The sequence below is a fragment of the Prunus persica genome, chromosome G4 (genome assembly GCF_000346465.2).
Source record: "Prunus persica cultivar Lovell chromosome G4, Prunus_persica_NCBIv2, whole genome shotgun sequence".
Taxonomy (NCBI): domain Eukaryota; kingdom Viridiplantae; phylum Streptophyta; class Magnoliopsida; order Rosales; family Rosaceae; genus Prunus; species Prunus persica.
The window spans coordinates 10784432-10805295 of NC_034012.1; the positions used below are offsets into that span (position 1 = coordinate 10784432).

General features: G+C 39.1%; 2 protein-coding genes across 2 annotated transcripts; both read left to right on the forward strand.

The window, feature by feature from the left end:
- On the forward strand, positions 213 to 3489 carry LOC18778182. Its single transcript, XM_007213602.2, has one exon. The coding sequence runs from the start codon at positions 406 to 408 to the stop codon at positions 3232 to 3234; it is 2829 nt and encodes a 942-aa protein (XP_007213664.2). The 5' UTR covers positions 213 to 405; the 3' UTR covers positions 3235 to 3489.
- Positions 17443 to 20569, forward strand: LOC18779614. Its single transcript, XM_020562269.1, has one exon. The coding sequence runs from the start codon at positions 17443 to 17445 to the stop codon at positions 20305 to 20307; it is 2865 nt and encodes a 954-aa protein (XP_020417858.1). The 3' UTR covers positions 20308 to 20569.

Here is a 20864-nt window from a genome sequence, read left to right on the forward strand (position 1 = left end):
AATTAAAAGCTAGTAGCGACATCGTGTTAGATCATCATGACTTATGAGACGAACTTCTAATGCTGGAATTTTCCAAGTCAATGAAGAAGACTAAATCATAATGGTTTAGATAAAAAAAGGATTACAGAAAAAACTAAAAATGAATATAAACGTAATCATACAGTGTAATATTCAGACTAACCAATTACATACATCAAGTTTGTTTGAGTTGTATACAAGGTAAATCATAGGCATTGAAAATTTAAAGCCAACTCCAATGGTGAGATCACAAGCCTTACCTAGCAGTAGGACCACTGGCTGGTTGACCTGGTACTTCAGGACTCTGCTAACTACATAGATAGAACATCATCACAAAGTATTTTACCATTGCATTGCCTTTTGTTCTTGTTCAATCTCTTCTTGTTCATGTTTGTCTCAAAACAGATGAACAAAGAACCCAAGTGCAAGCCTTCTTCTGTTATCACCACCTCTTTGAAGATGTGGTACAAACTCTCAAAGCTTGTCATATTCTTCTTTGTTTTCACCACACCCTCTGCAGCCTCTTCTAGATTCAACTACCAAACCGCTTACACTGATCATTGTGCTTCATTTGTTCCCGAGTCTGACCCGGAAGGTAACGTGCTAGGACCGCCCTATCAATACCGCCATACAGGTTACTACACTGGTGGTGGTAGTGGTGGCATTCTCAGTCCAAACTCATCAATTGACTTCTACACCAGGAGTATTATAGAAACTAAAGTGCAGGGCTTATTCAAGCTTCAAGGACGCATACGATTTCCAAGAGCCAGCACATATCACTTTGTGGGAAATTCCACAAGCAACAAGTATGGATCAGCTTCTCATCGACGGAGTTCAATAGCTTTTGCACTAGATGGGTTCTGGTCACAATCTTCTGGGAAGCTTTGTATGGTTGGATCAGCTTATGGTTATTTGCGTAATGTTCATTCTGTTCTTAAGCTCTATAATTTCATGAATTCCACTAGTATTACAAGTATGATCAGTGGAACCTTAGAGAGCTTGATGAGGTCTGAGAATGATCCAAATGATTTTGAGCCAATCTCTATTTTGATTTTTCCTAGTATGAACTACCAGTACACTCTGGTTTCAAATAAATCTGAAAACAGGAGTTCTTCTGGTGGAAGTGATGATTCCAATCCCACCAGTTCTTTGAAAATGGAGAGGTTTTGTTCAGTACTCTCAAGCGAAGTACTAAATCATGAATTTGATCTCAAATATTCAAGCGGTTGCGCTTCTGCTAAGAACTGCACTCCACTTGCTGTGTCTGATTTGCCTCGCGTTATGTCGTTGAAGGCTATTGAGTGTTTGGAGGATGAAAGAAGCTTGAGAGTTCTGGTGGAATTTGCAGAGAGTAACAGCCTCTGGTATCGAAGGCCTTTCAATCCCAATAAAACGTTGGTTGGGGAAGGCTCGTGGAATACTGAGAAAAACCAACTATCTGTTGTTGCTTGTCAGTTCTTGGATGCAGCAGGTTCTTGGAATAATGTTCGTGTGGGAAATTGTTCAACAAGATTGAGCTTGAAAATTCCTGCAATATGGACAATCGGAAACACTAGTAGCATTGTGGGGCATATTTGGAGCAACAAAACTGCGACAGAGTCAGGTTACCTTGAACAGATTACATTTGAAAGTCCTCAAGATGACGTTGGAAGGGTTCTGATTCCAGGCTTGAAATACAAGTATACGAAAATGGACAAAGTAACCAAGTTGTGCCCGAGAAAGAAGGCTGCTCATGACAAGGCCAATGTATACCCGAATCCCTTTTCTTATGAAATGCGATTCGATGTGTCAGCTAAAAATTTGAAAGGAGAACTTGCATGGGGCAGTTCTGTCCCACTCTCTGTTGGCAATCAGTTTTACCAGTCGTATTGGTATTCAACTGTAAGCACCAATGAGTCCTCTGTAGGTTTTGCTCCTGTGAGCTCTCCTGTGACTGTGAGCTACAGCAACAACCAGAGTAACCCCTACAATATTAGCTACACAATAAGAATCACATCGCTATCTTATGCAAAGTTGGGGAATGTATCAATTTTAAATGATACGCAGATTTTTGCAGAAGGGATCTATGATGAAACAGAAGGAAGCCTGTGCATGGTTGGCTGCAGAAATCTGGGCTCAAAGAATCAACAGCCAACAAATGATTCAGTAGATTGTGATATTGTTGTCAATTTTCAATTCCCTCCAACAAATCCAAGCAAGAAATGGAGTTTGATCAAGGGAAGCATCAAAAGCACACGAAAAAAGTCCGATCCTCTTCATTTTGAAAGTTGGGATTTGTCTTCAGCTTCCAGTTACCTGGTTGAAGAAAGGCGGTCCATTTGGAGGATGGATGTGGAGATCACCTTGGTTCTTGTATCCACCACACTTTCATGTGTTTTTGTGGCGCTACAACTCTTCCATGTGAAAAAGTACCCTGATGTTCTTCCCTCCATTTCCATTTTCATGCTACTAATTCTTACTCTGGGCTACATGATACCTCTTATGCTAAACTTTGAAGCCATGTTCGCGAATAGCACCAACCGCCGAAGTGTGTTCCTTGGAAGTGGTGGATGGCTTGAAGTTAATGAGGTGATTGTAAGAGTAATAACAATGGTAGCTTTCTTGCTGCAAATCCGTCTTCTGCAGCTAACATGGTCAGCAAGATCAGCAACTGGAACCCAAAAGGAGCTCTGGATCATGGAGAGGAAGACTCTCTTTGTGGTTTTACTAATATATGTTGCTGGGGCTTTGGCTGCTTTGCTTCTGCATACACTGAACTGGAGGAAGAGCCTTAATGATGGTTCCATAACTGCCTATCCAGGGGCAGGCCATCAGCAGCATTCACATTTGGGCACTGCCGTGAAATCTTATGCTGGTTTGGTCTTGGACGGTTTTTTGTTGCCTCAAATTCTGCTCAACATGTTCTGCAAATCAAGGGAAAAGGCTCTTTCTGTTTCATTTTACATCGGAACAACTTTTGTTCGAGCATTGCCACATGCGTATGATCTCTACAGGGCTCACAACTCTGCTCACCATCCGCTAGATGAGTCATACCTTTATGCAAGTCCTGTGGCAGACTTCTACTCTACTGCTTGGGATGTCATTATTCCTCTTGGAGGTTTACTGTTTGCTGGCATTATTTACTTGCAGCAGAGGTTTGGGGGTCTTTGCATTCTTCCCCAAAAGTTGAGAGAGTTGGGTGCATATGAGAAGGTCCCTACTGTTACTGAAGGGTAATTTCCAAAGTGATGCATTCATTATCAAGTGGAGGTTCTTTTAGAGAGAATTGGAAACTTCAACTATCTGCTGCAATCTTCTTTCTTTTGTATTTTGAGCATGCATGATTTAGGTTTTTTTTCCCCTGTTTTTGATATGTTGAACATTTAAGCTTGTAATGTGTGCACTTCCATTTTTCTTTTCTGTAAGAACACCGTTGTTGATAGAAGTTCGAAGAAATCATGATAACAACCAATAGATCTGTTTATAGAAAAACTACTTCCATGCACAAATCACTGGAGTTACAAGCCCCTAAGTTGACACGGAAACTATTTCTCCCCCAGTAATTAACAGACTTTTGATAAGAAACTAAAAAGAAAACTAGTGAAAAAAAAGTGAATGACAGAGAAAGAGATAACCACAACTGCCCGGAATAAAATTTGGATGTGAGATATCAGCAGAATAGTTGCAGGATTCACAGACTTGAAGAAAATAGGTTTATTTGTGTCCATACATTAATGGAGGTAGGTCGAGTCACGGAAATTGTTATTGACACTCCAAAGTAGTCATAGCAAAAGCTCATATACAACACATAAACACAGGTCATTTAAACTTGTAGCAGATTCTTGCATGGTGTTTGCACTTTCTAGGTCATTGTAATTTGTAATTAATGGCTATGGCACAGAGATGATTGCAAATTTGGTTGCACCATAGTATGATGTTTAATTTCACCAGAATAAAAACCTTACAGAAGAGTTTCACCAGAATAAAAAAACTTACAGAAGAAAAAAGCAAAAAATCTTAGAAATGTTGGAAATTGTTGTTGACTTGTATATACTTAATTGTGCATAATAGCAGATTAGCATAGTTAGAGGCTTCTTCATAGGAGTTGACTTTTTAGCCTTTATTTCCTTTCCATACTTGTAATTGGCTGTTCACTATTTAATCCTCCTTTTGGGAGAAGAATAACACAAGCGACTATTCCTGTATCTCTAGAGAATTCAACATGGTATCAGAGCTCTCTAGAGAGGAATTTTAAAAAACCTTTTTTACAGGTTACTCCAAATTAGCCAGAAATTCATAATACCCAGACCTAAAGCCCTAAATACCCAAAACCTGCCCACTGCTACAGACACTACCGACTCCTATTTTCTGGATTTCCTGATCTAATGGGAGATATAACAGATTCTTCTAATTCTCGGCCTCTTGTATCTTTTCCAGCCAATTCCAATCATCATCATGATTTGATGAATGTCCAGTTGTTGCCAACTAAGCTTGATGGCACCAATTATCTGGCTTGGTCTCATTTTGTGAGATTATATATTACTGGTAAAGGTCGGATTGAATATTTGACTGGAGAGAAGAAGCAACCAGATAATACTGACCCAAAGTTCATAACTTGGGTTGAAGAAGATGCTATGCTTAGATCATGGCTTCTCCAGGCTATGACCCCAGATATTAGTCTTGGCTATATGCGTCTCGACTCCGCTCATGCGATATGGGATGCGGTTTCTCAAACCTATTCTGAGGGAGGTTGTGATGCCTAGATTTATGAATTGAAACGTCGGATCCAAGCCACTACTCAGCAAGGTAAGACGTTGGAGACATACTTTAATTCACTCCAAGCTTTATGGCAGGAACTTGATTATTATCAGCCGTGCGACATGAAGTGCTCTAATGATACTGCTGCGTTAAAAAAACGGATCGAGAAGGAACGTACTTTTGAGTTCTTGGCTGGTCTTAATCCGGATTTGGATCAAGTGAGAACACAGGTGCTTGGAAAGGATCCTTTTCCCTCTTTGCGTGAAGCCTATGCATACGTGCGTGCCCAAGCTCTCCGCCGATCTGCTATGGTTATGCCACCCTCTTTAGAAGGGTCTGCCTTGATTTCTACAGCAAGCCATTCGGCTTGGGCACCACCAGTACATCAATCTAGTTCTTCAGCTACTGTCTCATCTAGTAATGTTGCTAAGAGTTCGAAATCTGATGATAAGGATGCTTTGAAATGTGATTATTGTCATCAGACTAAGCATGTGAGAGAGCAATGTTTCAAGCTCAATGGTTATCCACCTTGGTGGCCTGGCAAGAAGGGTGAAAAAGCTGAAGGCAGCAAGGGAAGAGGTGGCAAAGGGGGCCGTTCCAGCTCCAGAGCCTATCACACATCTTCTAGTGATCAGAATGACCAACCTACCTCTCAGCTCTCTTCTGCTCAAATGGAACAAATCGTTCAAGAGTGTGCTCGCTTGCTCTCTGATAAAGGATCTAAAGGGGCTTCCGGTTCCTTAGCCATCTCATCAGGTAACTTTGGTTGTTGTCTTAGTGCATCTGGTAAGTCTTTCTCAGACTCTTGGATTATAGATACAGGGGCAACTGATCACATGACTTCTAAACTTGATTTCTTCTCTCGTTATTCATCCCCTAGTAAGACTTGTGTTACCACTGTCGATGGTTCACCCACTCCTGTGGTTGGTGAAGGCTCTGTTTTCCTTTCGAATTCTTTGTCCCTCTCAAATGTTCTCCATGTTCCTGGATTGTCTAACCATTTATTGTCAATAAGTCAGCTTACTAAATCTCTAAATTGCTTTGTCACCTTTTATGACACTCATTGTGTAATTCAGGATCAACGGACCGGGGCAACGATTGGTCGTGGTAGTGAGAAAGGGGGCTTCTATCTCTTGGATGACCCAGCTAGCTATACTAGTTCTCCCACAGTTCATGCCGCTACTGACTCATCCAGGGACATTTGGTTATGGCACAAACGATTGGGACACCCATCATTTATCTATTTACAAAAATTGTTTCCTTCTTTATTGTCTTCGGTTGATCTTTCTCAATTTAAGTGTGAAATATGCGAACTTGCTAAGCACCACCGTGTTTCTTACCCATTAAGTATTAATAAAAGTTCTGCACCTTTTGCTCTTGTCCATAGTGATGTTTGGGGTCCTTCTCGTGTGTCAAATTTATCCAATTCCAAATGGTTTGTCACATTCATTGACGATTATTCCCGACTTACTTGGGTTTATTTGATGACTGACAAAAGTGAGGTTTTCTCTATTTTTCAGTCCTTTCACCAAATGATCCATACACAGTACAATTCTAAGATTAAAGTCTTCCGCTCAGATAATGGGGGTGAGTACATCAATTCTGGTCTCAAATCCTATTTTTCGAATCATGGCATTATTCATCAAAGATCTTGCAGCTATACCCCTCAGCAGAATGGAGTAGCTGAACGGAAAAATCGCCATCTTCTAGAAGTTGCTCGTTCCCTGCTTCTTTCCATGTCTGTACCAAAGTCTTATTGGGGGGAGGCTGTCCTTACTGCTGCTTATTTGATCAATAGGATGCCTTCGCAGGTTCTCAAATTTCAAACTCCCATTCAGGTGTTCACTGCTGCATGTTCTCCTTCTACTGTTAATCATCTTCCTCCTCAAGTGTTTGGTTGCATTAGTTTTGTGCATCTCCATCATAGTGGTAAGCTTGACCCTCATTCCCTCAAATGTATTTTTCTTGGCTACTCTGCCACTCAGAAAGGGTACAAATGTTATCATCCTCCGTCCAAAAAATTCTTTGTTACTAGGGATGTTACTTTTCATGAGGACCATGCATATTTCTCTCTTCTTAGTTCTGAGACTTCTCTTCAGGGGGAGAATATAAGTAGTGAAGATAAGTCTTATGGTGTGCCAATGTTTGAGTTGGAAAAAATTGAAAAAAATGAAAGTGAAAAGAATGATAATGGAAGAGAAGACAATTCCTTGACTCTCCCACCTGTTGGTCATCGTATGTCACCATATGATTTGGTGTATACAAAAAGAGATAAGGTGCCCTTTCAAAGAAATGACCAATCTGCTGCCCCAGTGATAGGTAATTCAGAGGTAGAGTTTGTTGAACCTTCTTGTTCTTTACTTGAAAATAACCCTATAAATTCTGTTCCTTCAATTGATAATGAATTACCTATTGCCTTAAGGAGACCACTTCGTTCTTGTCCATCAAAGTACAAATATCCTATTTCAAATTTCATGTCTTCTCATCGTCTCTCCCCATATTTTAAATCATTTGTCTATCAGTTGTCTTCTGTATCTATTCCTAAAAAATTGCAGGATGCACTAGACAATCCAAGGTGGAAGGAGGCTATGGATGAGGAATTGAGAGCTCTACGAAAGAACTCTACTTGGGAGTTGGTGGAGTTGCCAAGGGGGAAGAAAGTTATTGGTTGCAAATGGGTGTTCACAATAAAACATAAGGCAGATGGCTCTGTTGACAGATACAAGGCAAGGTTGGTGGCAAAAGGGTATACTCAGACTTATGGGATAGATTACCAAGACACATTTGCTCCAGTTGCAAAGATGAACACAATTCGGGTCCTCTTATCTTTAGCAGCTAACTTGGGGTGGACTCTTCAACAATTTGATGTGAAGAATGCTTTTCTCCATGGAGACTTAGAGGAGGAAGTATACATGGACATGCCTCCAGGTATAGATGAGACCTCTCAAGGAAAAGTATGCAGACTGAGAAAATCATTGTATGGCCTGAAACAGTCTCCTAGGGCATGGTTTGGTAGATTCTCTCAAGCTATGCAAAAGTATGGATATCGTCCTAGTCAAGCAGATCATACATTGTTCCTACGACATTCTCGGGATGGTAGGATTACTATTGTTATTGTTTATGTAGATGATATCATTATGACAGGGGACGATATAAAGGAGATTAGTAAGCTGAAAATACATTTGGCCAAGGAATTTGATATCAAAGACTTGGGGACACTACGATATTTTTTAGGCATTGAAGTGGCACATTCAAAAGAAGGAATCTTTGTCTCACAAAGAAAATATGTACTTGATCTTCTGACTGAAACTGGAATGTTAGCATGCAAGCCTGCGGACACTCCAATTGAACAAAATCATAGATTGGGAAAGCAAACTGATGATACAGCTGTTGATAGGGGAAGATATCAAAGATTGGTAGGGAAGTTGATATATTTGGCTCATACAAGACCAGATATAGCTTATGCAGTGAGTGTCGTCAGTCAATTCATGCACGAGCCACGTGAGGTCCACATGCAAGCAGTTGAAAGGATACTTAGATACTTGAAATCATCACCTGGTAAAGGCCTTTTATTTTCAAAGCATAATAACTTTGCTATAGAGGCTTACACAGATGCAGATTGGGCCGGTTCAATTTCAGATCGGAGATCAACCACAGGATATTGCACGTTTGTGGGTGGCAATCTAGTTACTTGGCGTAGTAAAAAGCAAACAGTTGTTGCTAGATCTAGTGCTGAGGCTGAGTTTAGGGCTATGGCCCACGGTGTGTGCGAATTATTATGGTTGAAAATTTTATTTCGAGATTTGAGGATTACTATTCAGGGTCCTATGAGATTATTTTGTGACAATAAAGCAGCCATTAGTATTGCTCACAACCCTGTACAACATGATAGAACCAAACATATTGAGATTGACAGACACTTCATCAAAGAGAAATTATCACAAGGATTGATTTGCACTCCTTGCGTGAAAACCAATGATCAACTTGCTGATATTCTTACTAAGGGAGTTTCTAGCAAGGTGTTTGAGTCTTCTTTAGCCAAGCTGGGAATTCAAGATATCTATTCTCCAGCTTGAGGGGGAGTGTTGACTTGTATATACTTAATTGTGCATAATAGCAGATTAGCATAGTTAGAGGCTTCTTCATAGGAGTTGACTTTTTAGCCTTTATTTCCTTTCCATACTTGTAATTGACTGTTCACTATTTAATCCTCCTTTTGGGAGAAGAATAACCCAAGCGACTATTCCTGTATCTCTAGAGAATTCAACAATTGTTATTTGCACTCCAAATCTAGTTTCGTCATGCAATCCTCATATGCAGAAAAGCATGAGGAGTGTAAGAAGCTTGTTTCGGGGTGCCTTTATCATTTCCTAAATATCTTCTATATCTTTGTCTGTTTTAGGCATTCACAAAAAACAAAATTCAGCTTGGTTTTCAGAGTCTTGGGTTTTGTTTGTTTGAGTTGTTTATGAAAACTAAGTCATCAAGTCCTTACTCGCTTTGAAATTGTCGCCCAAATGAATTTGATATATAATTCATATTTTGCAGTACAATCCAAACTATGCAAAGTACATAACACAATTCAGACATTCCATTGCATTTTGTTCTTGTTCTAGTTCATCTCTCTCCCCATATACATGAAATAGGAAACTATGACTATTTTCAGGAAGTGCAAATCTTCTGCTACCACCTCTTTGAATATGTGGTACGCATTGCCAAAGCTTCTCATATTCTTCTGTTTTTTCACCACCTTTCCTTTGACCTCAGTTCATCCTCTTCTCCACCTCCCAGTTCCATCTCTTATTCTCATCATTGTGATTCATTTGTTCCCCAGTCAACCCCAAGAAGATATTCAGACAATCACATTCGCCAGTACCATACAGGTTACTACACTGGTGGTGGCAGTGGTATTCTTAGTCAAATCCCATCATATCTGCCTCATGATGAGCCCCAAAATATAATTGGATTTAACATCTGGGGGGCTCAAACAACTGATGTACAAGGCTTATTCATGATTCAAGGAAGTCTTCGATTTCAAAGAGACGCTGTGTTTACCTATGTGGGAAATGCCACAAGTCATCTACGATATCCTGGTGGCATCTATAACAGGTCTCGATCAATTTCCAGTCGAAAAAGTTCGATAGGATTTAAACTAGAGGGGTTCTGGTCAGAACCTTCTGGGAAGCTGTGCATGGTTGGATCAAATTATGATTACTTGGGACATGGTCGTTGGCTTTATGTTCCTGCTGTTCTTAAGCTGTATAATCTCATTAATTCTACTAGTGTTACTAGTTTGATTAGTGGAACCTTAGAGAGCTTGGTGAGTTCTGAGAATGATTCAAGTTATTTTGGACCAGTCTCTATTTTGATGCTTCCTCGTATGAACTACGAGTACTCTTTGGTTTCAAATAAATCCGATGACACTAGTACTGATGGAATTATATTCAACCGAGCTCTTTGCCATTAGAGACATTTTGTTCAGTATTTTCAAGACAAAGAAAACATGAGTTTGATCTCAAATATTCAAGCCATTGCGTATTGGCAAAGAACTGCACTCCATTAGCTGTGTCTGATTTGCCTCGTGTGGTGTCGTTGAAGAGTATTGAGTGTTCTGAGGATAAACGAAGGTTGAGAGTTCTGGTAATATTTGCAGACAGTAGAAGTGTCTGGTATCAGAAACCTTTCAATCCCAATACAACATTGGTTGGGGAAGGGTCATGGGATGCAAAGAAAAATCAGATTCGTGTTGTTGCGTGTCGAATCTTAAATGCAACTGAGTCCTTTACAAATAGAACTCATGTGGGTGATTGTTCAACAAGATTGAGCTTGAGATTTCCTGCAGTATGGACAATCGGAAACATGAGAAGCACTGTGGGGAAAATTTGGGGCAACAAAACTGTGACAGAGTTGGGTTATTTTGAAAGCATTGCATTTGAAAGTCCTGAGAATGATATCAGAAGGGTTCTACCTCCAGGCTTGAAATATGAGTACACCAAAATGGAAACAGTAACCAAGTTGTGCCCAAGAAAGAAAGCTGCTGATGGCAAAACCAACATATATCCAAATCCATTTTCTTATGACATGCGCTTTGACATGTCAGTGAAAAATTCTAAAGGAGAAGCTGCATGGGGCAGTGCCATCCCTATCTCCGTCGGAAACAGTTTTTACCAGCATTATCCGTATTCAAATGAAATTCCAAAATCAAGTGCAAGGATTGGACACTTAGCAGCTCCTGTGAGTTACAGCTACAACAACAGCATCCCTGTCAATATCAGCTACCAAATAAGCATCAAATTCAAACAGTTGGCCATTGAAATTTATAAACTTAGAAACTCTTCACATTCAAATGAAGTGAAAATTTATGCTGAAGGGATCTATGATGCTAAAGAAGGAAGCCTGTGCATGGTAGGTTGCCGAAATCTGGGCTCAAACAGTGAACAGCCAACAAAAGATTCTGTAGATTGTGAGATTCTTGTCAATTTCCAGTTCCCTCCCACAAATTCAAAGCATGGAAGTTTTATCAAGGGCAGCATTAAAAGTACAAGGAAAAAGTCTGATCCTCTTATTTTTGAAGCTTGGAATATGTTTTCGGCTTCTGGTTACCTGGTTGAAGCAAAGCGATCCATTTGGAGAATGGATGTGGAGATCACCTTGGTTCTTATATCCACCACACTGGCATGTGTTTTTGTGGCATTACAAATCTTCCATGTGAAAAAACATCCTGATGTGCGTCCCTCCATTTCCATGTTCATGCTGCTAATTCTAAATCTGGGCTACATGATACCACTTATGCTAAATTTTGAAGCCATGTTCACGAAGAAAACCAACCGCCGAAATGTTTTACTAGGAAGTGGCGGATGGCTTGAAGTTAACGAGGTAATTGTAAGGGTAATAACAATGGTAGCTTTCTTGTTGCAAATGCGTCTTCTGCAGCTAACTTGGTCGGCGAGATCAGCAAATGGAACCCAAAAGGAGCTCTGGATCATGGAGAAGAAGGCTTTGTTTGTAGCTTTGTCAGTATATGTTGCAGGGGCATTAGGTGCTTTGCTTCTGAAGAATTGGAGGAAGGCTGACAGTGACAATGATTTCGCGGTGCTTTCAAGTTATTTTCCAGAGCATCCCATTTTGGATGCCTTGAAATCTTATGGTGGTTTGGTGTTGGATGGTTTTCTGTTGCCTCAAATTCTTCTCAACATGTTCTGCAAATCAAAGGAAAAGGCTTTGTCTGTTTCATTCTACATTGGAACAACTTTCGTTCGAGCGATGCCACATGCATATGATCTTTACAGGGCTCAAAACTCTGCTCATCACCAGTTGCATGAGTCATACCTTTATGCAAGTCCTGTGGCAGACTTTTTCTCCACTGCTTGGGATGTCATTATTCCTTTTTGGGGTTTACTTTTTGCTGGGGATCATTTACTTGCAGCAGAAGTTTGGGGGTCTTTGCATTCTTCCTCAAAAGTTGAGAGAGTTGGGTGAATATGAGAAGGTCTCTACTGTTACTGAAGGTTAATTATGGAAGTGATCTGGTGCAGCCTCCCTGTTTGGTGCAAACTGTAGAGAGAATTGGAGAATCCAACTGTCAGCTTCGATCTTCTTTCTTTTGTATTTTGAACATGTAAGTTGGGCTTGAAAAAAATATGTAAGATTTAGCTTTTTATTTCATTTTCGGGTTTCGAAATGTCGAAAATGTAAGCTGTAATGCTCTAGAATAAATCTGTGGGAGATTTTGGAAAAGCCCAAAGGAGAGAGAAAAATTTTAAAAGAAGCCAAAATGGACAAAATTGCCCTTATTTATTTTTTGATTTCCTAAGAAATCCTTTACATTTGCATGTCTTTGGTTTGAAAGTTGAGAGGTTTTTCTGTCTTTTTTGAAAAAGCTTTGGCTTTTTCCAAAAGTGAAAATTTTTTTATGGGTAAAACCTAAATTTACTTAAATTTCTGTATGTGAGATATGTGCAGAATAGTTAGTTGCAGTAGTTACAGATTCTTTTTGCATCCCTTTGAAGTGGTGTTATATCTCTTCATATGACCTTTTCAGTTTGGTCACAATTCTTTTTCACTGAAAGATGTTTTTGTGTTGCCATATTTTAGAAGGTCACAAGTGATACAAGGTACATCCAAACTATGAATTTTTAGGTATAGGAACGTGATTCGGGCTCAAAATCTAAGTTTGTATTTTAACGAACTCATTGAAGAACTCCCTCCTTTCCAATTAATGTATATTTATGAGAGTTTTTTTTTCCGGTAAGTTAAAAAAAAATATGAACTAAAATTTACGATTGTAACATAAAAGAAATAAAGAATATGTAATTTACGTAACCACTTAATAAAATGCATCAAAATATTACTTAAATATCACTCGTCTTGTATTTTTTGATACAAAGGTATCAATTAACTTACATATAATCAAGTTGACAATTGCCTTAGGTCCTATAAATTTCGACTTTGATGTTGAATATATCATTCCTTCGTATTTTATTTCTTAATTTATTTAACTAGGTTAATTGACTTAAGCTATAAGTTTGAAAAACAATTAAGCATTTATTGAGTTTTCTCTTTTTAAATTTTGAATTGTATAATTTGACAGGTTTTTTTACACCTTTTTTTTTGGTTAAAAAATAAATAACATAGGTATATAAGGGTTTATACAAATTGGGGCCTAGGTGACCGCCTTGCCTGCTTATGCCCAAGGCCTATTTTGTTCTTGTTCATGTTCTTGTTGACGATCTTTCTCCCAGTACACATGACCTAAAAACCTATGGCTATCTCCATTAACTGCAAGTCTTGTTCTGCTATAACCACCATTAATATACTGCCATACCTTCTTCTCATATTCCTCACTGTTTCAACTACCTTCTCTTGGAACTCAGTTTCAGTCTCTGCTGCAGCTGTTGATCAAGTCTCTTATGCCGATCATTGTGCTTCAATTGTTCCCGAGTCAACCGTGAAACCCTACAATATACGACGTAGTTACTTTGGCTATCCCCTAACAGGTTACTACAATGGTGGCGGCAGTGGAATTCTCAGTCCAAAGTCTATCAGATCATGTGCAAAAACACATTTGAATTCACCCCCTTGAGTGTTAGCGAAACTGATGTACAAGGCTTATTCAAGCTCGTAGCACATATACGTTTTCTTAGAGCCAGAACATATTACTTTGTGGGAAATTCCACAATTAGCCATAGGGGTTCTGCATCAAATCCTTATCGGCGAAGAAGATCTTTACTGTTTTGGCTAGATGGGTTCTGGTCAGCATCTTCTGGGAATGTTTGTATGGTTGGATCATTAGGTTCTTATTACTCAAAAGGACATAATCCTGTGCAAACTCCTAATGTTGTTCTTAAGCTACATAATCTCATGAATTCCAGTAGTTTTACAACTTTGATCAGTGGAACCTTAGAGAGCTCGTCTAAGGATGATCTAAATAATTTTGAAACAGTCTCCATTTTGATGCTTCCTAGTAGGAATTACCAGTACACCCTGGTTTCGGATAAATCCGATAACAGCTGCTCTGGTTCAAATAACTATGGAACTGATGATCCCGAAAGTTCTATGAAAATAGAGAGATTTTGTTTAGAACTCTCAAGAAGAGTACAAATTGATATCAAATATTCAAGCCATTGTGATTCTGCAAAGAACTGCAGTCCAATTTTCGCGTCTAATTTACCTCGCTTTGTGTTGCTGAAGGCCACCGAGTGTTCGGAGGATACACGAAGGTTGAGTGTCCTGGTGCAATTTGCAGACAGTAGAAGGCCCTGGAATCAGAGGCCATTTGTTCCCAATACAACTTTGGTTTGGGAAGGCTCATGGGATGCAAAGAAAAATCAACTATGTGTTGTTGCTTGTCATTTCTTGGATGCAGCAGATTCTTGGAATAATACTCATGTCGGTGATTGTTCAACAAGATTGAGCTTGAGATTTCCTGCAATATGGACAATTGGAAACACAAGTAGCATTGTGGGGCAAATTTGGAGCAATAAAACTGTGACAGAGTCAGGTTACTTCAACAAGATCACATTTGAAAGTCCTCAGAATGAATTTAGAAGGTTTCTACTTCCGGGCCAGAAATATGAGTACATGAAAATTGATGAGGTAACGAAGTTGTGCCCGAGAAGGAAGCCTAGAGTTAATGCTAATGATAAGACTAACATATACCCGAATCCATTTTCTTATGACATGAGCTTCGACATGTCATCTAAAAATTCTAGAGGAGTAGTTTCTTGGGGCAGTTCTGTCCCTTTCTCTGTTGGCAATCGGTTTTATAACCAGCATTGGCATTCAATGAAAGATGCCGATTCAGTTGCAAGTACTGAATCTCCTGTCAGTGCACCTGTGAGCTACAGCTACAACATTAGCTACAAAATAAGCATCAAACTGCTATCTAATGCAAAGTTGGGCAATACATCAGTTTGAAATGAAGTACTGCTGATTTCTGCAGAAGGGATCTATGATGAAACAGAAGGAAGCCTGTGCATGATAGGCTGCAGAAATTTGGGCTCAAAGAGTCTACAAGCACCAACTGATTCTGTTGATTGTGAAATTATTGTAAATTTTCAGTTCCCTCCAGAAAATTCTTCTGGTTTTATCAAGGGAGGAATTGAAAGCAAGCGAAAAAAGTCTGATCCTCTTTATTTTGAACATTTGGATCTCTCTTCAGCTGCTGGTTATGCGGATGAAGCAGAACGATCCATTTGGAGGATGGATGTAGAGATCACCTTGGCTCTTGTATCAACCACACTTGCATGTATTTTTGTTGCATTACAACTCTTCCATGTGAAAAATCATCCTGATGTGCTTCCCTCCATTTCCATTTTCATGCTACTAATTCTCTGGGCTACATGATTCCTCTTATGCTAAATTTTGAAGCCATGTTCACAAATAACACCAATCACTAGAAAGCATTTCTTGGAAGTAGTGGATGGCTTGAAGTTAATGAGGTGATTGTAAAGGCATTAACAATGGTAGGTTTCTTGTTGAAACTCCGTCTTCTGAGCCTAACATGGTCAGCAAGATCCGTGAACAACGGAACCCAAAACGAGCTCTGGGTCATGGAGAAGAAGGCTTTCATTGTGGCTTTACCTGTATATGTTGCAGGGACTTTTGCTGCTTTGTTTTTGATGGATTGGAGGAAGATTGGCACTGACAATGATGTGGTGCTTTCAGGTTATCATGAGCATCCGATTTTGGGTGCCTTGAAATCTTATGCTGGTTTGGTCTTGAATAGTTTCTTGTTGCCTAAAATTCTACTCAACATGTTCTGCAAATCAAAGGAGAAGTATCTGTCTGTTTCGTTCTACATGGGAACGACTTTTGTTCGAGTGCTGCCGCATGCATATGATCTTTACAGGTCTCACAGCTCTGCTCATCACCAATTGAATGAGGCATACATTTATGCAAGTCCTGTGGCAGATTTTTACTCCACTGCTTGGGATGTCATCATTCCTTTTGTAGGTCTACTGTTTGTGGGGATCATTTACTTGCAGCAGAAGTTTGGCGGTCTTTGCATTGTTCCTCAAAAGTTGAGAGAGTTGGGTGAATATGAGAAAGTCCCAACTGTTACTGAAGGCAAATTGCCAAAGTGATGTGGGTGTAACTCTCTCAGGTATGCAGACTGTTGAGAGAATTGGACATTATATTCTCTATCTGCTGTTATTTTGTTTTTTTTTCGTACTTTCTCAGGAAGGGATTTAAACTTGTGAGGAGTATGTTAAACAGTAATAGATCCTGCACTGGTTTAGTTTCACAAATTATGTACAAAAAGTGTTATTTCAGACAGTAATTGAGGTGTTGTGTTCTGTAGGTCATGGAAAATGGCCACCTCTCTGCTGCTTTACTTTTCCAATTAGGCTGGAAAAAGTCTCAGTCTTGTCATTTTGATTCTCTTTCTTATCCTCTTTTCTAGAAGCGTTTTAGAACTGCACTTTTTAAATGTATGCACTCTGTTTATCATAAGGAAACTGCTTTACAAATAACACAATGGCTTTCCAAGTGTTGCTTGATATTCACTGAAATTACATTCCTAAACGGTTTTTTTCTTTTCATTATACTGGGTTCGAATCTTCTCTCCCCCATATCGCTTGTATTAAAAATAAAAAAATAATTGTTCCAATTTAGGTTGCTGAAACCAATTGAGCTATGGGTGAAGGTAGAAAAGCTCAACCAATTGAGCTATACCCCACTGGTGAATTACATGCCATTTTATAGGACCAAAATTATAACTTTTCCTGAATCTACTGTCACGAGACGAAATTGTCATGCTAAGATTTTCAAAGTCAACGAAATCACAAAAGAGAACAAACTATGTAAATTAAACATAAATACAATTTCAATATATACAAGGGGCAAAGATATAACAATTAGCTATGCAATATGATTCGAGGGAAAAACATAAACTTATAAAGAGACAACCAATCAAATACAACAAATTTGTTTATGGAGATTCAAGGGAATGTATACTTTTGATCAAACCTACCATAGAATTAATAAAACTTTTTGTGTGGAATTAAAACTGAAGAAAACTTCAATAGATAGAGGACTATTCTGGGTCAGTGGGATGGTGGTGGTTGACCTGGTACTCATGACCTGGTACATACATGGCCTATTTTGCTAAATACATAGATAGAACATTGCATTGTCTTGTTCTTGATCATGATCTTTCCTCCAATACACATGACCAAAGAACCTATGGCTATCTTCATGAACTGCAAGTCTTGTTCTGCTATAACCACCATTAATACACAGCCAAACCTTCTTCTCATATTCCTCTTTGTTTTAACCACCTTTTCTTGGAACTCAGTTTCATTCTTTGCTGCAGCTGTTGATCAAGTCTCTTATGCTGATCATTGTGCTTCAATTGTTCCCGAGTCAACCCCGAAACCACTCGCAGGAGCTGGCTATTTTTTCAATCACCAGATAGGTTACTACACTGGCGGCGGCAGTGGAATTCTTAATCCAAATTCACCATATCGGCTCAATTCGATTCTATTCAACACCTGGAATATTACAGAAACTAATGTACAAGGCTTATTCAAGCTTCAAGCAAATCTTCAATTTGAAAGCGCCAGAACACTTTATTATCTGGGAGATTCCACTAGTAGCAGACCTCAATATCCTGGTGGCATCTATAACTATAAGGACTCTGGATCAAATCAATATAAACGAAGGTCAATAGAGTTTCTGTTAGATGGGTTCTGGTCAGCATCTTCAGGGAAGGTTTGTATGGTTGGATCAGGTATTGGTAATTACTTGAATGAACCTAATTCTTTACAAAATCTTTATGTTGTTCTTAAGCTCTATAATCTCATGAATTCCACTAGTATTACTAGTTTGACTAGTGGAACCTTAGAGAGCTTGTCTAAGAATGATCCAAATAACTTTGAACCAGTCTCCATTTTGATGCTTCCTAGAATGAACTACCAGTACACTCTGGTTTCAAATAAATCTGATAACAGCTTCCCTGGTACTGGAAGTGATGATCCCAAAAGTTCTTTGCAAATACAGACATTTTGTTCAACACTTTCAAGAAAAGTACTTGATTATGACTTTGATCTCAAATATTCAAGCCATTGCATTTCTGCAAAGAGCTGCATTCCGTTTGTTGCTTCTGATGTGCCGCACATTGTGTCTTTGAAGCCTATTGAGTGTTTCGAGGATACACGAAGGTTGAGAGTTCTGGTGAAATTTTCAGACAGTGGCACTGTCTGGTATCAGAGGAGTTTCGATCCCAATACAGCATTGGTTGGGGAAGGCGCATGGGATGCAAAGAATAATCAGCTGTTTCTTGTTGCTTGCCAATTCTTAGATGCAGCAGGTTCTTGGAATAATACTCATGTGGGCGATTGTTCAACAAGATTGAACTTGAGATTTCCTGCAATATGGACTATTGGAAACACTAGTGGGGTTGTAGGGCAAATTTGGAGCAAGAAGGCTGTGACGGAGTCAGGTTATTTCGAAAAGATCACATTTGAAAGCAATCAGAATGAACGTAGAAGAATTCTACTTCCAGGTCAGAAATATGAGTATACTCAAATTGAAAAAGTAACCAAGTTGTGCCCAATATTGAAGACTGGCGCTAATGCTAATAACAAGCCTAACACATACCCGAATCCGTTTTCTTATGACATGAGATTCGATATGTCAGCTAAAAATTCTAGAGGAGTAGTTTCTTGGGGCAGTTCTGTCCCTCTCTCAGTTGGCAGCCAGTTTTACCACCAGAATTGGTATGCAATGAGAAATTCAAACTCAGTTGCAAGCACTGAAGGGTACTCTGTGGATTCTGTGAGTGCACATGTGAGCTATAGCTACAACCACAGGATCACCTACAATATTAGCTACAAAATTAGCATCAAACTGATATCTTATGCAAAGTTGGGAAATACATCAACTGTACACGAAGTGCAGATTTCTGCTGAAGGGATCTATGATGAAACTGAAGGAAGCCTGTGCATGGTAGGCTGTAGAAATCTGGGCTCAAATAATGTACAACCAACAACTGATTCTGTTGATTGTGAAATTGTTGTCAATTTTCAGTTCCCTCCAGCAAATTCTTCTGGTTTTATTAAGGGAAGCATTGAAAGCACGCGAAAAAAGTCCGACCCTCATTATTTTGAACATTTGGATCTCTCTTCAGCTGCCAGTTATGTGGATGAAGCAAAGCGATCCATTTGGTGGATTGATGTGGAGATCAGCTTGGCTCATATATCCACCACACTTGCATGTATTTTTGTGGCATTGCAACTCTTCCATGTGAAAAGACATCCTGATGTGCTTCCCTCCATTTCCATTTTCATGCTACTTATTCTGACCCTGGCCGACATGGTTCCTCTTATGGTAAATGATGAAGCCATGCTCACAAACAACACCAACCACAGAAAAGTATTCCTTGGACGCGGTGGAGGGCTTGAAGTTAATGGGGTGATTGTAAGGACAATAACCATGGTAGGTTTCTTGTTGAAACTGCGTCTTCTGAGCCTAACATGGTTAGCAAAAGCCATGAACAACGGTCCCCAAAACAAGCTCTGGGTCATGGAGAAGAAGGCTTTCATTGTGGCTTTACCAGTATATGTAGCAGGAGCCTTAGCTGCTTTGCTTCTGATGAATTGGAGGAAGATTGGCACTAAAAGTGATGTTCCAGTGATTTCAGGTTATCAAGAGCACCGCCTTTTGGGTGCCTTGAAATCTTATGCTGGTTTGGTCTTGGATGGTTTTTTGTTGCCTCAAATTCTACTCAACATGTTCTGTAAATCAAAGAAGAATGCTCTGTCTGTTTGGTTCTACATCGGAACAACTTTTGTTCGAGTTCTGCCACATGCATATGATCTTTACAGGGCTCAAAACTCTGCTCATCACCCATTGAATGAATCATACATTTATGCAAGTCCTGTAGCAGATTTTTACTCTACTGCTTGGGATGTGATCATTCCTTTTGGAGGTCTATTGTTTGCTGGGATCATTTACTTGCAGCAGAAGTTTGGGGGTCTTTGCATTCTTCCTCAAAAGTTGAGAGAGTTGGGTGAATATGAGAAGCTCCCTACTGTTACTGAAGGGTAATTGCCAAAGTGATCTTATTCTCTATGTGCTGCTGTTTTTTTCCTTTCGTATTTTCCAGGCAACTTTGGTATGGTTTACTAAGCTAGATTGATCTTGTGATTCTTGTCTTTTTTGTAAATCTCTAGGAATCAGTTTGATTCAGTGATGATCTTTGTTTCTGGATAGCTGCATAGTATATTTGATAATCTATTGCGTATTTATGGTTCGTAATGAAATAGGAAATTGGCTGTATAATGTATTTAAATGTGTTTGTTCTTGAATATTTTAAAAGTATAGCCGCGCGGCTATACTGCACAAAATGTTTTTATAATTAAGTAATATCTTAGCCATTTTTAATTATTTTAATTATTATTTCTTTAGTAATATCTTAGCCAAAATATAACAGTTTTAAACTTGACTTCTTCTTATTCTTTTTTTTTTAATTTAAAATTTTATTTTATAAAATTTTGAGTGAATGTTTAGACTAGATGGAGACACTTCATCTTTAGACGAGACGAGTACAAAAGAATAGCAAAGCATGGTAAGTATACGAATTTGATTGAAAAAATGGAAATTAC

Bases quoted from the DNA above. Each gene is read 5' to 3' on its own strand.
- LOC18779614 (XM_020562269.1), top strand. From the start codon at position 17,443: ATGGCTATCTTCATGAACTGCAAGTCTTGTTCTGCTATAACCACCATT.
- LOC18778182 (XM_007213602.2), top strand. From the start codon at position 406: ATGTTTGTCTCAAAACAGATGAACAAAGAACCCAAGTGCAAGCCTTCT.